This window comes from Neopsephotus bourkii, unplaced genomic scaffold, assembly GCF_033783945.1.
Source record: "Neopsephotus bourkii isolate Nb327-2 ecotype Australia unplaced genomic scaffold, CSIRO-AGI_Nbou_v1 NB_1327, whole genome shotgun sequence".
Classification (NCBI taxonomy): domain Eukaryota; kingdom Metazoa; phylum Chordata; class Aves; order Psittaciformes; family Psittacidae; genus Neopsephotus; species Neopsephotus bourkii.
The window spans coordinates 1-13,946 of record NW_026901807.1 but is presented as its reverse complement, the minus strand read 5'-3'; the positions used below and the strand labels follow the sequence as shown (position 1 = coordinate 13,946).

At 39.8% G+C, this 13,946-nt stretch overlaps 1 protein-coding gene across 1 annotated transcript in view; it reads left to right on the top strand.

Annotated features, from left to right (window-relative positions):
* DOCK8 (dedicator of cytokinesis 8) overlaps positions 1 to 9,753 on the top strand; it is a gene marked incomplete at its 5' end in the record, with an annotated part of 48,695 nt that extends 38,942 nt beyond the window's left edge. Inside the window, 9 exons of the mRNA XM_061366204.1 lie at positions 1,861 to 2,004; positions 2,874 to 3,005; positions 3,765 to 3,899; positions 4,444 to 4,533; positions 4,963 to 5,199; positions 5,825 to 5,968; positions 6,773 to 6,879; positions 8,116 to 8,283; positions 8,919 to 9,753. Of these exons, the coding sequence (XP_061222188.1) occupies positions 1,861 to 2,004; positions 2,874 to 3,005; positions 3,765 to 3,899; positions 4,444 to 4,533; positions 4,963 to 5,199; positions 5,825 to 5,968; positions 6,773 to 6,879; positions 8,116 to 8,283; positions 8,919 to 8,982 (1,221 nt within the window). The remainder of the gene's footprint in view (positions 1 to 1,860; positions 2,005 to 2,873; positions 3,006 to 3,764; positions 3,900 to 4,443; positions 4,534 to 4,962; positions 5,200 to 5,824; positions 5,969 to 6,772; positions 6,880 to 8,115; positions 8,284 to 8,918) is intronic.
* Positions 9,754 to 13,946: the final 4,193 nt, after the last annotated feature.

Below are 13,946 nucleotides of genomic sequence, written 5' to 3'. Positions count from 1 at the left end.
TTTACAAACAGGTTTGTGTTTTGTAGCACCTGTGAAAATCTTGTTCAGATGACCCTGTTATAAAAGAGAAACATTACTCTCAGCTTTACCTAGCGTTCCAGGTCTCACCCAACTGACTTATGTAATGCCTGTAGTGTACGAGGTGCATATACAATTCTTCACTTTGAAAGGCAGATCAAGGTAAAAGGTGGGTGAGGTATGTCCACTTTGCAAAAGATCATGGAAATTCCAGAGGCACGTCATGAAGGCTTTCTCCTGCTACAGTGCTTGGACTGTAAAACATGGAACTACATACATGACATTACTTACTATAGATTGAAAGGCAAAGAAGAGGAAATTGGTGTCCATGACTTTCTTGATTACTTGCATAAATAAATTACTCTTCTGGACACTTGTCTCTTTGTTACCAAAAACAAAAAAAAGAAAAGGAAGGCCACATGCCATTCTGATTCTGCAAAAACTATTCTTCATGGCTACTGTCACAGAAAGGGAAAACCAGAAAACGATCTGCAGCATGGGCTGTATGAGTTGCCCTAGGTATGCGCCAGGGAGACTGAGTCTGTTTGAAGTCACTGTCTTCAATGAGACTGGTAGGTAAAAAGTGTTAGGTGTGTGCTAAAATGCACTGCAGTTTTCCCTCTGGCTGAAATTTAGACATATTCTTAACTCCTGTGAATGCTGTCCTGAGTGAGCTTCGTGCTCACCCTTTCAGTGGAGCTGATGTGATGTGCAAACTAGGCACTGGGACAGTAGCCTGGTTGGAGTAAATTTCACCCACGGAGAAATAAGAACATCCACAAAACCCAAGGGGGAAGTCCTGTTTTGCTAGTGATGTGTGGTGCCAATTCTTTATCTGAAATCTGATCAATAGTAACAACCTTCGGTGTCTTTGCCATTTTATAAAGACGTCTTTAAGGACTTGGCTAGCTAGCCAGCTGGCATCTATCCTGCACTCAGACAGATTGTCGTTGACAGTTTCTGCTGAAGTGAGACACTAAGACACTAATTTAACTCCTTTTAATTACTAGCAAATCGAAGCTTAGTATTTCTGCTGCTGTTGAAAGTTACATATACTAGTTCCATGCTGTAGGTACACCTATTTTACTGTTCATTTACATGTATTTCTATGCATTATAAATTTTTTAATGTTGATTTTACCCAGTGTCATTTATTCAGAGGGATCCTGAAGAACTGCACACAGGTTATTTCGTGGTCTAGAACTTCAAAGAGTGGCTGACACTGTGCACTTTAACTAGATTTATTTAAACACATGTTAAGGTCAGTAAATTTAACAAGAAACCAAGTAAATTGTGCAGGATCAAGGTGTAATACCACAGAGACTGACCAAGAAGCAGCATTCAATCACTGCTGGTTTTACAACAATATTGTCTATGTCCTACTACTCCACTTCAAAAGTCAAATCAACAGTTTGGAAGTTCAACTTCTTCAAGCAGGTAGCAGGAGGTCTGGGGTGCAGTCTGGAATTTTCCACACCCAGACTCCAACAGCAGGAAGGACACACTGGTTGTAACCCCTGCGGTGTGGGAGACTGAGCTCATTGCAGCTCCATGGAAATCCCAGACACCAGAGGGGGGCTCGTTTGTGACCTACAGGAGTCTGCCTTTTAAACCTGAGGCGAGAAGGAAAGTTTAGCATTCTTGTAGTGAAACTCCTGATCTGCCATCTGGGGAGATTTATGGTGTTTTATTTGCTTCTAAATGAAATTTAACTGTGTAACCCCTGGGTGCACTTGTATAATCTCATTCTTCTTCCTGTCACGTAAATATGTTAAAAGTGCCTCAATCTTTATGATAGACTATTGATCTAGGTTTCTGATTCCTCTGTTCTGATGTATTTTAGAACATTTCACCCAATGTGCTGGAGGAATCTGCTGTTTCAGATGATGTTTTATCTCCAGATGAAGATGGTATATGTTCTGGGAGGTATTTCTCAGAAAGTGGCCTGGTAGGGCTGCTGGAACAAGCAGCAGAGCTCTTCAGCACGGTAAGGGCCAGAATCACCTGGAGGTGGAGGGGAGATATATGGACCAGATTCATAGCTTATTTTCCAGCACATGAAGAAACAATGTCTTACTGCTAAACCAGGTTCCACATATCTGACCTGCTGAAAACAGCTAGAGAACAGGCAGAGACACATTTTAGGCCTGACCCAGCCCAGCTCAGCCATATAACCACCTCTACGTTCAGACTATAGGCAGCATTAGCAGAAAGTGATTGTCCCAGGAATGAACCAAGCCTTTTGAATGGTATTTTCATGGACAGTACATTCCTGGAAAAATATCTTACTTAAACTATAGATTTTAGAAAGCACATGAGAGTTACTCCTGTGCTTTTACACAACATACCATCAACCACCATAATCTGCACTTACTTGCCATTTAAAGAGTCATGATATTAATACTCAAGTAACTCATCATAGTGCTTCATCTAGCGCTGAAGAGGATACATGATTTAACATCTCCAAAGGTATCATTTGGATTCTTTCTGTCCACATGCAGCTCTGGTTGCCCTCAACCACACATGCTGAACAAATCAATTTTTTTTCTGCTCACCTGCATTTCTAACTCTTCTAGCCCCATGCAGAAACCATGTGTTTTACACAGGAATTTGGGATTGAGAGCCCAACAAATCAGACTTCCAAATTAGATCTGGCTTGTGGTTTGCAGTTCAGAACTACCCATTTACTATTACTAGTTTTTAGAAAGCTAGATCAAGTAACATAGCAGATTAAAAGGCAAGTCCCATAAATCCCATTTTCAGCCAGGCTGGTAATGGAGATCTAGCTTCTTTTCAGAGTGCGTGAGGATTCATTTCTTTTATTCTATTTTTTTTCCTTAATTTTTTTCTCCCAAGGGTGGATTGTATGAAACTGTGAATGAGGTGTATAAAATTGTCATCCCCATACTCGAAGCACATCGAGACTTCAGGAAGCTTACCTTGACACACAGCAAGCTACAGAAAGCCTTTGACAGCATTATTAATAAGGTACTCATGAGGCAAGGTGCTGCCAGCAAGACACATTACTGGGTTGCACTGTTTGTCTAACACTGGTGATAATAAAACTGTTCATGTCAAATAGATCCATTTCCTTTTTCTAACAAAAGCTTTCATCTGCTTTGTTCTACCTACAAAGGGTAGTGTACAGTGAAAAGAGGCTCTATTCTCTGTGTGGGAAAAAGCATAGGTTAGTAGAAAACTGGTTTAGTGTCACAGAAAAATAGCTGAACAGGTCAAACTTAGAATCAGAACATGGGTTATTCCACCTGCCCACATCTATTTAATGAAAATAATGTCAATTTACTGATGTTTTCAGTTATAAACCTGAAGAAATACAAAAGCCTGGATAAATTCTCAGCAGTCATACTGCCCCTTTCCTTTTCTTTCTTCAGAAGAGTCCAGTCAGTTTCAAAGTCTTACCAACTTTCGCTGCAAAATTTTAATTTTGTTCACATCTATCCAATGAAATTAAAAAATAATCACTTACTTTGTTTTGCAAAACTCACCTCATGATTAGCCCGCATTTTAAAATAGATCTCAGTCAAAAGTCCCCTTAATAGGTATGCTTTCCTTCATTAATATGTACTCCTAATCCATCAGCACTGGTGATGCATAGAACTGGCTCTGAATAGGAAAAACGTAGGATTAGTGGGTTTTCTTATACATAAATTGGGGGGAAAAGGCATCAAAATACTACACTGTTGACATAAAAAAAAAGTAAATTTAGTCTTTCTTTTTATCAATTAGGGTCAAAAGCGAATGTTCGGAACTTACTTTCGTGTTGGTTTCTATGGATCCAAATTTGGAGACTTGGATGAACAGGAATTTGTTTATAAGGAGCCTGCAATTACCAAGCTTCCTGAGATTTCTCACAGATTAGAGGTAGAGAAAAAAACATTGTGTTAATATGATCTCCAGTGTCATTTTATAATTTCTAATGCACCCACACAGTTCTAATAGTATTATTGCTATATGAAAATCAGTAACAAACTGATTAGTACCTAAGATTACTTCGTTTGTGTGCATCCTTTCTTTCCATTGCAGCCCTTTTTACAGCATAATGATGAAAGTGATCCATTTTTTTGAAGCCATATTTGTTGTGGGCAGGCTTGTAAATATATTGAATTATTTGATTTAAGCATTCATTTAATCTTGCTTTGGTATCTTCTCAGATATCTTTTGGTATCTTTTCATGGAACTGCAATGTTCTCCTCTGATCACTTTACCTCTAGTTCTGTTTTTTTGTGAGCAACTTACACTGATCTTTGTCAGAAGATGCCTTAGCCTGGCCAGTTGTGGTTCATGAAGCCAACTCTACAGAGCCCAGAAATTATCATGGTTACTCCTTTCTCTTACAGACATACACATCATCAGCATTGTATTAAGGACTAAAACCACTCCAGGATAACTCTTGTTTCTCTTCCAGGGATTTTATGGCCAGTGTTTTGGGGAGGATGCTGTGGAAGTGATCAAGGACTCTGCTCCTGTAGACAAAAGAAAGCTTGATCCCAATAAGGTAGGGAAAGTACTACTAAGAGTGCTGAATGCTCAGTTACAGAAGAGAAAGGAAGAAAGGGGTCCCTTTGAAATGTTTATGCTCAAACATTAAGGTAGCAAAAAAAATCCCATCTTGGCAGTATCTCTATGCCCAGAGATATCCTTAAAGCCTCTGTGAAAGGCTTAGTTTGGTAGTTTTCCACAGAGTGTGGAAATTAGAAGTTCTGATCTCTGGTCCCTGCTCTGGCTCTGATCCTCAGGGTTAAGCTGTTCCCTCCCCAGAGGTGAGTTTTGTCAGCTCTGAAGAAGAAAAGGAGCCCTGAAGAATCTGCTGCTCTGTACAGCAATATGCTTGGCCAATGTGAGCTACAGGATATTTCACATATGCTGTTCTTTTTACATTTCTTGGGTTGTAAAGTGCTGTGATGGTTCTTCCTTGTTTTCTTAGGCATACATACAAATCACTTTTGTGGAGCCGTATTTTGATGAGTATGAGATGAAAGACAGGGTAACGTATTTTGAGAAGAACTTCAACCTCTGTCGATTCATGTACACTACACCTTTCACCATGGATGGGCGCCCCAGAGGAGAGCTTAGCGAGCAGTACAAGAGGAACACCATCCTAACCACAATGCATGCTTTCCCCTACATCAAAACTAGGATCAGTGTCATCCAAAAAGAAGAGGTAATTGTGTTTTGAGGACAGATCTAATTTCTCGGGGGCTGAGGGAGTCTCTGAGTGGGAAGATTTCTGAATTACATTCTTAACAGAAGAAGGCTGAATTTCCCATATGTGTTACTCCTAAGCAGGAATGGCATAAACTAGGTAGACAAATGCAGAGTGGGTATTTACTATGGAGAAGAGAGTATAACAAGTGTGTATTCTTCTTTTTGACCTCCTGGTTGTAATGTTGTGTAGGAGGATGTGTGAAGAAATATTAATGGCTGTATTTCTAACAGATAAAGTATAATCACAGAACTACATTGAGCTCAGAGCTGGTTTAGAGACAGAGAAGTTTTATAAAGGTAGAAAGTGCAAAACCATTTCAGACATGAAGTCAGTAACTTAGAATGGTAACAAATTTGTGCAAAAAGGGAATCGGAGTCACATTCTATTCTTGCAAATTATAAGATGTGAAAGAGCTTTGTTTCAGGTGCAGCATGTACCAAGATGACATTTAGGTTGAATAGTCTTCCTGGGTTTCACAGCTTTTGGCAGAGGAATATAATAGGGATATTGCCAGATTTGGAACACGTCAACTGTGTGCATGATTCACGTAATGGAGCACTTTTTCTCCCATTTCCATTAGTTTATTTTAACCCCCATTGAAGTTGCTATTGAAGATATGCAGAAAAAAACACAGGAACTAACTGCAGCTACCAACCAAGAGCCACCAGATGCCAAAATGCTCCAGATGGTTTTACAGGGCTCAGTTGGAGCCACTGTAAATCAGGTAAGGGATCCACATAAGCCAGATGAAGAGTTTCTGCATACTCTTTTCATTGTGCTTTCTTTTTCGCTCTCATCTCTTGCACTGGATGAAATAAATCTAGTAAGACACATTTAATCACAATGTGCATTTAAACATAATCCCTTGATATTTAGTCACTGTATACTGCTCATTAGGGATGCTTCTGGTGGAAATGCTTGTGGAACTGCTGTCTTGGTTGTAGGTGTAGAATCTCAAAGAAGCCTTGTGAATGCATCCAAGGATTTTCCAGTTCTAGGAAACAAGCAATACCAGCCGTTTTGTTCACTCAAGGTGTATCCTTCAGGAATGGAATAATGACAATAATTCAGCTGTAGGACCACCACAAACTCATAGTTTTTCAGGAAATACAAGTCAAGACCTCAGTGTTATGAACTTCGGAAAGAGTGGTCCTTTTCTGGGCTGGGTCTACTTAACTCCGTTGGGGTCTTGTAAAGCTACACAAAGGAGCTGTATTTTTCTCATGTAACCAGGTTTAGCAGTACAGATATCCAGCTCTTCTTTGCTGTGCAGAATCTGACCCCTTTTCTGTGGGAATGGAGGAGAAATAAAAAGAAGAGAGGATAAAATATGATGGACAACACCTCTGCTTGCCAAAGGAAAAGTTGGGGGAAGGGGTGTGGAAGGGGCATCCTGTTATGGTGACTATATATAGGTTTTTTTTTAATAATTCTGGACATGAAATAACAAACAGCTTAACCCAACGTGTTTGGTCTGTTTTCAGTCAAAGCAGGTGGTTTTGACATTTTCCTTTGTTATTCCTTTAAGGGACCACTAGAGGTAGCACAAGTGTTCCTGGCTGAAATTCCAGCAGACCCCAAACTTTATCGACATCACAACAAGCTGAGGCTGTGCTTCAAAGAGTTTATAATGAGGTCAGTAAAAAAAAAAAAAAGTTGAGCTGCATCAATAAAACAAATAATCACAATTATAATATAACTGTGTGATTAATTATACAAGTTAGAGTCATGAATCCTGGCATCTCACACTTTAGGCACTCTGTCCAGACATGTTATATCTGCTTCATGGTAATGCTTTGGTTGGCTTAGCATCCCAAAAGGAAACAAATTTTAATACTTCAAAGTAATTATGTATAAATTATGATCTTCCATTTGTTATATCTTTTGACATTTTACAGAAACCAAACATTTCTGATTATTGCCTGGCTTTTATAATTGTAGAATCATGGAATGGTTTGCATTGGAAGGAAACTTAATGATCATCTAGTTCTACACCCCTGCCATGGGCAGGGACACCTTCCACTAGACCAGGCTGCTCAAAGCCCAGTCCAGCCTTGCCTTGAACACTGCCAGAGATGAGGCATCCACAACTTCTCTGGCCAGCCTGTGCCAGTATCTCACTGGTCTCATAATGAAGATATTTTTTCAGTATCAAATCTAAATCTCCCCTCTTTCAGTTTAAAGCCATTGCCCCTTATCTAATATACGCCCTTGTAAAAACTCACTCTCCAGGTATCTGGTAAGCCCCCTTTTAGGTATTGGGAGACTGTTACAATGTCTCACTGCAGCCTTCTCCAGGCTGAACAGGTCCAGCTCTTTCAGCTTGTTTGTAAAATGACATTTCTATGTAGGAAGCTGTTTGTAAGAAAACACTTGACCCTATCTGTCAAGCAGACGCATTGGCAATGATATACACATTTCGGCATTTTTTTTACACGTCCTTGTAAACCTTAACTACCATATCCACATAGCCATATATTATTCTCCTTAGTACAAACAAAGCATAATTGCTGAAGGATAAGTTTGAGTTAAATAAAAATGAGCCTTATGCAGAAGATACAGCCTCTACTCTGTGCTATTGTCTTTGCATCTGTTTACAGCATATAGGAAGGTAGCTCAGTATTCTGCAGTGATTAAACTCAGTTTTTATTAGCTCCCTCATGCATTTCTAATATCTTTAAAATATCATCTCAATTTGTCTACTTCGAAAAGACAGAGGTTCCTTCTTAGTTCATTATTGTTTTGGACTTGACAAGTTATCAAAGGAATGCCTAGCCCAGAGGAGCTGGACCCTGGGCCATTCAGGCTACCTAACTGCGTTTAACAGAAGTAGGTTATACATGTCACTCCTTTTCTCTTCCTTTTGCCTAGGTGTGGTGAAGCAGTGGAGAAGAATAAGCGCCTTATTACTGCTGATCAGCGGGAATATCAGCTTGAGCTCAGAAAGAACTACGGGAAGCTGAAGGAGAATCTTAGGCCCATGATTGAGAGGAAGATCCCACAACTGTACAAACCTGTAATGAAAGTCCACAGCACAAGGTACAATTAGGGCAGGGTAGTCTGCTGTAGCTATTAAAAAAGATGCCATTTTTGCAAGGAAAAAAAGGCAGTTTTGCAGGCAGGTAAAGCAAAGCCATAATATATATACTGCCAACTTCATACTTGATTAAAGAAGTCTGCTGACTTCCACTGGAGCTGAATGCGGTATTGTGTTCCTTAAATTGCTCATTCCTGGGGTAGAGGGCTTATGTTAATTAAAGGCATTGTTAGAGAAGACTTCTCCCTTGCCTTGCAAAAAAGTACTGGAAACATCTTGCCATTTCCTCACAAGTGAAGCCAGGAAGGAGATAGAATAGGTATGTGGGTTTTTTGAGCGTGTGGCTCCATGTGTTGTTAGCCAGCATTAAGTAAGAGTGGTCCTTTCCAGATAACATAATCAAGTTTAGTCCCATGACTGAGACAGAAGAGTCCTAACTTAGGCTCTTTGTTAATGAGTATATGCTTTTTCACAAGCCACTGTGTCCAGTGTGGGTAGGAGTGGAAGAAGGAATATACTTGTGACCCGCCAACACAGCAGCTGATGATTTGTCAGCTGCTGCTCCTTTTCACAAGGCAGGTATTTCTTGGATTCTTTTTCATTTGCCAACTTTATTTATGGATCCATTTCATTGCAGGGAATCTTTTCGAAGCCACAGTTTCAGGAAATATGATGCTCAGACTTCTTCACAAAGCACCTAAGGAGTAGGTGCTTTGGCTGAGGAAGATCTTCATGCTGCAAGCCAGGAGTGATGGGATATTCAACATTATGAAATCAGAAATGTCTCACAAGACAGCATGTGTGCTTTCTGGAGAGTATGCAGAGAAGCATTTACACAATATCACTGAATGAAAACTGGGGGTGACGCCTAATCAACATATCGTGAGGGCTTGGGAAGGAGGAGGGTGCTTTTTAGGTACTTCTGCATATATTGTAAAATAGTCACATAATGAAAAAGAGTGGACCACTAGAGCTGTCAGTTCCATGAGGTCAGTCGTTGCTATTTAACAGACACAGAACTGTACAGTTTGGTTGATGTGTTACATAAATCCAAATATATGTGTCTAAGGGACACTGACAAATTAGGGCTATTTATGGTCTTTGTCCAAGACAGCAGTTTTCCATGGGCTTATGGCAACAATTCTGCGAGTTAATCACATGCTTAAATGCTGTCTTAATGAGGAGGGACATGGTCCCCTGCTCAGTGCTTGCTGAGCTGGAGCTGTAGGAAAGAATAGTTTCCTCAGTCAGTTTTTGTCACCAGTTTCTGTCGTGGTCCTTAACTGCAGGGAGAGTTCTGCATGAGTTTTATCAACCAAAGCTTGGAAAGCAAGAAGTAGCAATAAATAATTTTTATAGATTTTCTAACTTCTTTTTCTAGGTATAGGGACTACTACTTGACATGCAGTTTGATTTCTCTATAATCAGTGCCATGTTTAGCACACCTAATAGATGATAGTTTAAGTAGAAAATGCTAAGCGATGAGTGATTCTTTTACTATACAATGCTCTATGAAGGTAACCTTACTTGAAATAGTTACAGAAGTGCACAATGAAGATTTTCTACAAAGCACTTCACTCAGGCTTTACTGCAGCTTAAGAGAAGTTAGAACATAATTCATAATACCCAATGCTTAGTATTTTCTGAACCTTGTGCAAATGTTTTACTAAATAATCCTTACAGCGCTGCTCTGAAGTAAGGAAATATCATTACAATTTTGCAGATGAGGGTGTTCAGAGAGAGAGAGAGTGAGAGATTAGGACTTCAGAACTCATTTAGTGAGGCAGTGGCAGAGATGCAATTTGTATTGTGACCATGCTTACCATGTAATATTTGTATTTTGAAACAAAGATCCATGAAAACATCCCTCAATATTACTTCCTTACCTCCATCTTCTCAGGGTTTTGAAAATCATAGTTTAATGCTGATTAAAGTAACCAGTCCCATTTGCTGAAACACAGAAATTAATGTTAAAATTAAATGGAAAAGTGGAATTAAGTTTTTGTTTTATACTTCATTTTAGCAAATTACAGTGAACTTTCTCAGAGCTGATGATGATTTTGAATGCTCTATGTAGAAGATTCACAGGGATCATCAAACAAGATGACACATAGATATAGGTGAAATAAACCCTGTAATTACACAGAACTTGGAGCATAAGAAAACATTTCTCTCCATCATATGTTAAATGCAATAACTGGGAGTAAGTACTTTGTGATTCTGAAGTGAACATGTCCAGAGTACATAAGCAAATGGTATAAAAAGCTCAAAACAAAAGATGCCTCCATTGAGTGGCTTCTGTGTATTCCAGTTGCTTTGAAACAATTCTAAATTGGAAAGATTATTAATACCAAAACTTTGAAGCTATGAGATCTCTGCCCATCAGAACATATTCCCTTATATATAGTTTTTAACAGCCTGTTTGGGAGGAAGGTCAGACTACTGTCATCTATCAATCCTGTAATCCAACCTTATTGTTTACAAGATGCTTATCCTTTACCACCTGAATAACAGAAACCGCAAGTAAACAAAAAACCCTTACAGATGTACAATATATCAGGTAAAAGAAATGAAGTTTATGTGTTGTGGTTCTTGAACTGAAACAATACTCAGGATAACATCAATACTGAAGGGCTCTTCACTCACATTTTACAAGCTGAGCACTCCCCAACCAGTTGGCCAGTCTTGCCCCCAGTTTGTAGCTCCTGTGGTCCCTTATACAAATGAAACATGGTTTGTACATTTCTTTCAAGAGCTGAAATATGTGATATGTAAATTTTCTACCTGATGATATTAATTTTGCAATAAAGTGACTTTCATGGGATGTTCAGAAGTGCCTTTGTGTTTCACCTTATACCTCAATACCATCCATGTGGAAAGAAATTTTCGGTAGGAACGACCCTTCCCTGTTGAATCACCATGCAGCAGAAATTGCAAAGGTTTGAGAGGAGGTGCCAGCCTGCCTTTTGGATAAACTGTGTCTGTTGCAAGGAGTAACAGGCAACAACTTGCTCCCGAACTTTTTTCATTCAATGTCCATGCAAAAAGATGGCAGCGTAAAGCTCAGTGATAGTAGTGCCTTCCTTTCTTCCTCTAGTGCGTAGCTGTAGAGCAGAAGCATGCCTGGTCCTTGAATTACATATCATCTAGGTGACTCAAGACTAGGGAGACTTGTGGGTATCCACACTAGTTAGGTCCAGGGCTAAACTGATAAGGCTGTCACAGGTGGAACAGCAAGCGAGGCACAGAACTACACTGTTCCGGTCCAGAGATTCCCATGAGTGTCTCAGCTGGGAGTTCACCACAGCTCACTTGCTCCTTGCATTTACCATCAGTGAGCACCAGCTTTAAGGAGCATGGGGCTGGTTTGGTGCTGGAATCCTTTAGCTCAGCACAAGGTTCACCAGCCCAGGTGTGCCCTGTCCCACTGCATCGTGCAACAGCATCAAGTCTGTATATGGCCCCATCACCCAATAGAGTACAGCTGATATAAAACATTCAGTGCGAGCACGTGCCCACACATCTGCCAGCATGCAGACAACATGAATACATAAGGAGTCCATGCTGGCTGTGAGAATCATGGAATCACAGAATCACACAATAGTTAGGATTGGAAAGGACCTCAGTATCATCAAGTTCCAACCCCCCGCCATGGATGGGGACACCTTACACTAGACCATGTCACCCAAGAGTCTGTCCAGCCTGGGCCTGAATGCTGCCAGGAATGGAGCATTCACAACTTCTCTCAGCAACCTGTGCCAGAAGACAACCAATAATGCCAGAAATGTAAATAAACCTGTCAGCATGTTCTGAATACATTTGAGCAGCCAAGGTGGGTGCTTCTGGTCAGCACTACTGATGCTCCATGAGTCCTGGTTTGCAGAACAGCTGCTGTAAGGGGAGCACACTTTTCATACTGCATGAAAAAAACCACACTCTCAAGGCTTCAGCAGGTGAAGAACTGATCAGGCATGACCGAGAGTAGAGGTAGCCATGCTTGTGCTGGGGAAAGAGAAATGCAGTGCTATCACAATTGTCTGGTCTGGGTTACAAGACCTCTTTCTGGAAGCTGAATGCTTCCTCATTAAGTTTCCCACCAATGTGAAGACTTGGAAAAATGAATGTGAACATTTTAGTTCTTTTTGTTCCCCCTCCTTTTTGTTTGTTTGAAATATCGTCATCTCAGAAAGTGGAATTAAAGCTTAGCAGACAGCCTGACACAGAGGCTGCTAGGACTCTTTAGGGTAAGACAATCTCTTAAAGCAATGCTTGTTATGAAAATAAAGCACATGAAAAAAAAAGTGTTTTGTTTGTTTTACTGCATTACAGTGCTGCTGCCTTCTGTTAGACAGGAACACGTACAAGGACCATAGAAAGGGTGTTGCCATTAGTGCTGAATTTGGGAGTGTTGTAATTTGGGGAGTAGCTCAGCTGACTCTGTTTCAAATATCTTTTAAACCTGTTAAACGGAGTGATTAAAAAATAATCAACAGGTCTTGGTAACTCATCTCAGGTTGGGTAATGCTCTGGTCTAATCAGTGCACTGAAAGGAGAAGGGGCCCTGGTGGAAAAAGTCCTTTTTGATTACATGAATAAAGGCAATGCATACTCCCAGAAAAGCTCCATTAGTGCTTGGGAAGGTAACAGTAAAATCTGGCATTGGCTGAGTGTTTGACACAGTGAATTGAATACAAAATTTCTATGACTCCCTATGTTCTAAGTGAGGACTTGGCTTTAATGAAGCATTTTCATTCAAAAACTGACTATTTTCCAGGTGTTCAAGCATTACAACACTAATCCTGATGAAGGTCTTTACCAAGGTGTAGTCAGTATTGCTTAGTAAAAAATCCTACAAATATCAAACTGCTTAGCTGATCAAAAAAAATCAAATCCCAAAGACCCTCAATAGTATTTTTTTTCTAGGATTAGTTTAGACAGCCTTAAAAGTTGTAACATTTTGTCCAGATTGTTCTAAGCAATCGGCTGCTTTGCAATCTTTTTAATTCCCCATTAATGAACTTAAAAGATACCTACATGCAAATGTAAATATCCTAAATCATTACATGCTTTTTTTTCCCTAAGGTATAAAATTGATTTTATATTTCTCTCTGTGGATCTAGTATTTCTTCTAGAACTATCTCTTTTTACAGAAATAAGGGCTTTCTTTATCCACCTCTATTAATGGACTATTTCTGAACCTGTATTGCATGCCTACTAGGATGCTGAAATCTAAATTACAAAGGAAGTTTAACTCTCATAATCAAAGGGTAAGTATTTCAGCAGGATGGCAGGAGGACTATGTCTTGTGCTGTTTGACAAACACTTGTAAAACAGGAACTGGAAGGGAAGATTTCCTACCACACATTTCCAGCTTTCCCAAATGCAAATGACTGTACCTACTCCCATTGCCCAAGGAGGGCTTCATGAAGAGAAAGAAATAAAAAATGAAAAATAAAAAGCAAGCTTATCATTGCTAACACATGCAGAAAGCTGTCTTAAAACCTCAAACAAACAAGTGTTTCTGGACTTAATAACAGTGAAGAAAGGAAGTAGGTACAAGACCACATCCTTTCCTTTGTTTGCAGCTCAGCTTTAACAGAAATGAACAATCCCTTCTCAGGTTCCCAAACCTTTTCAAAGAAGGGTTGGAAGTGTTCCCAAATTC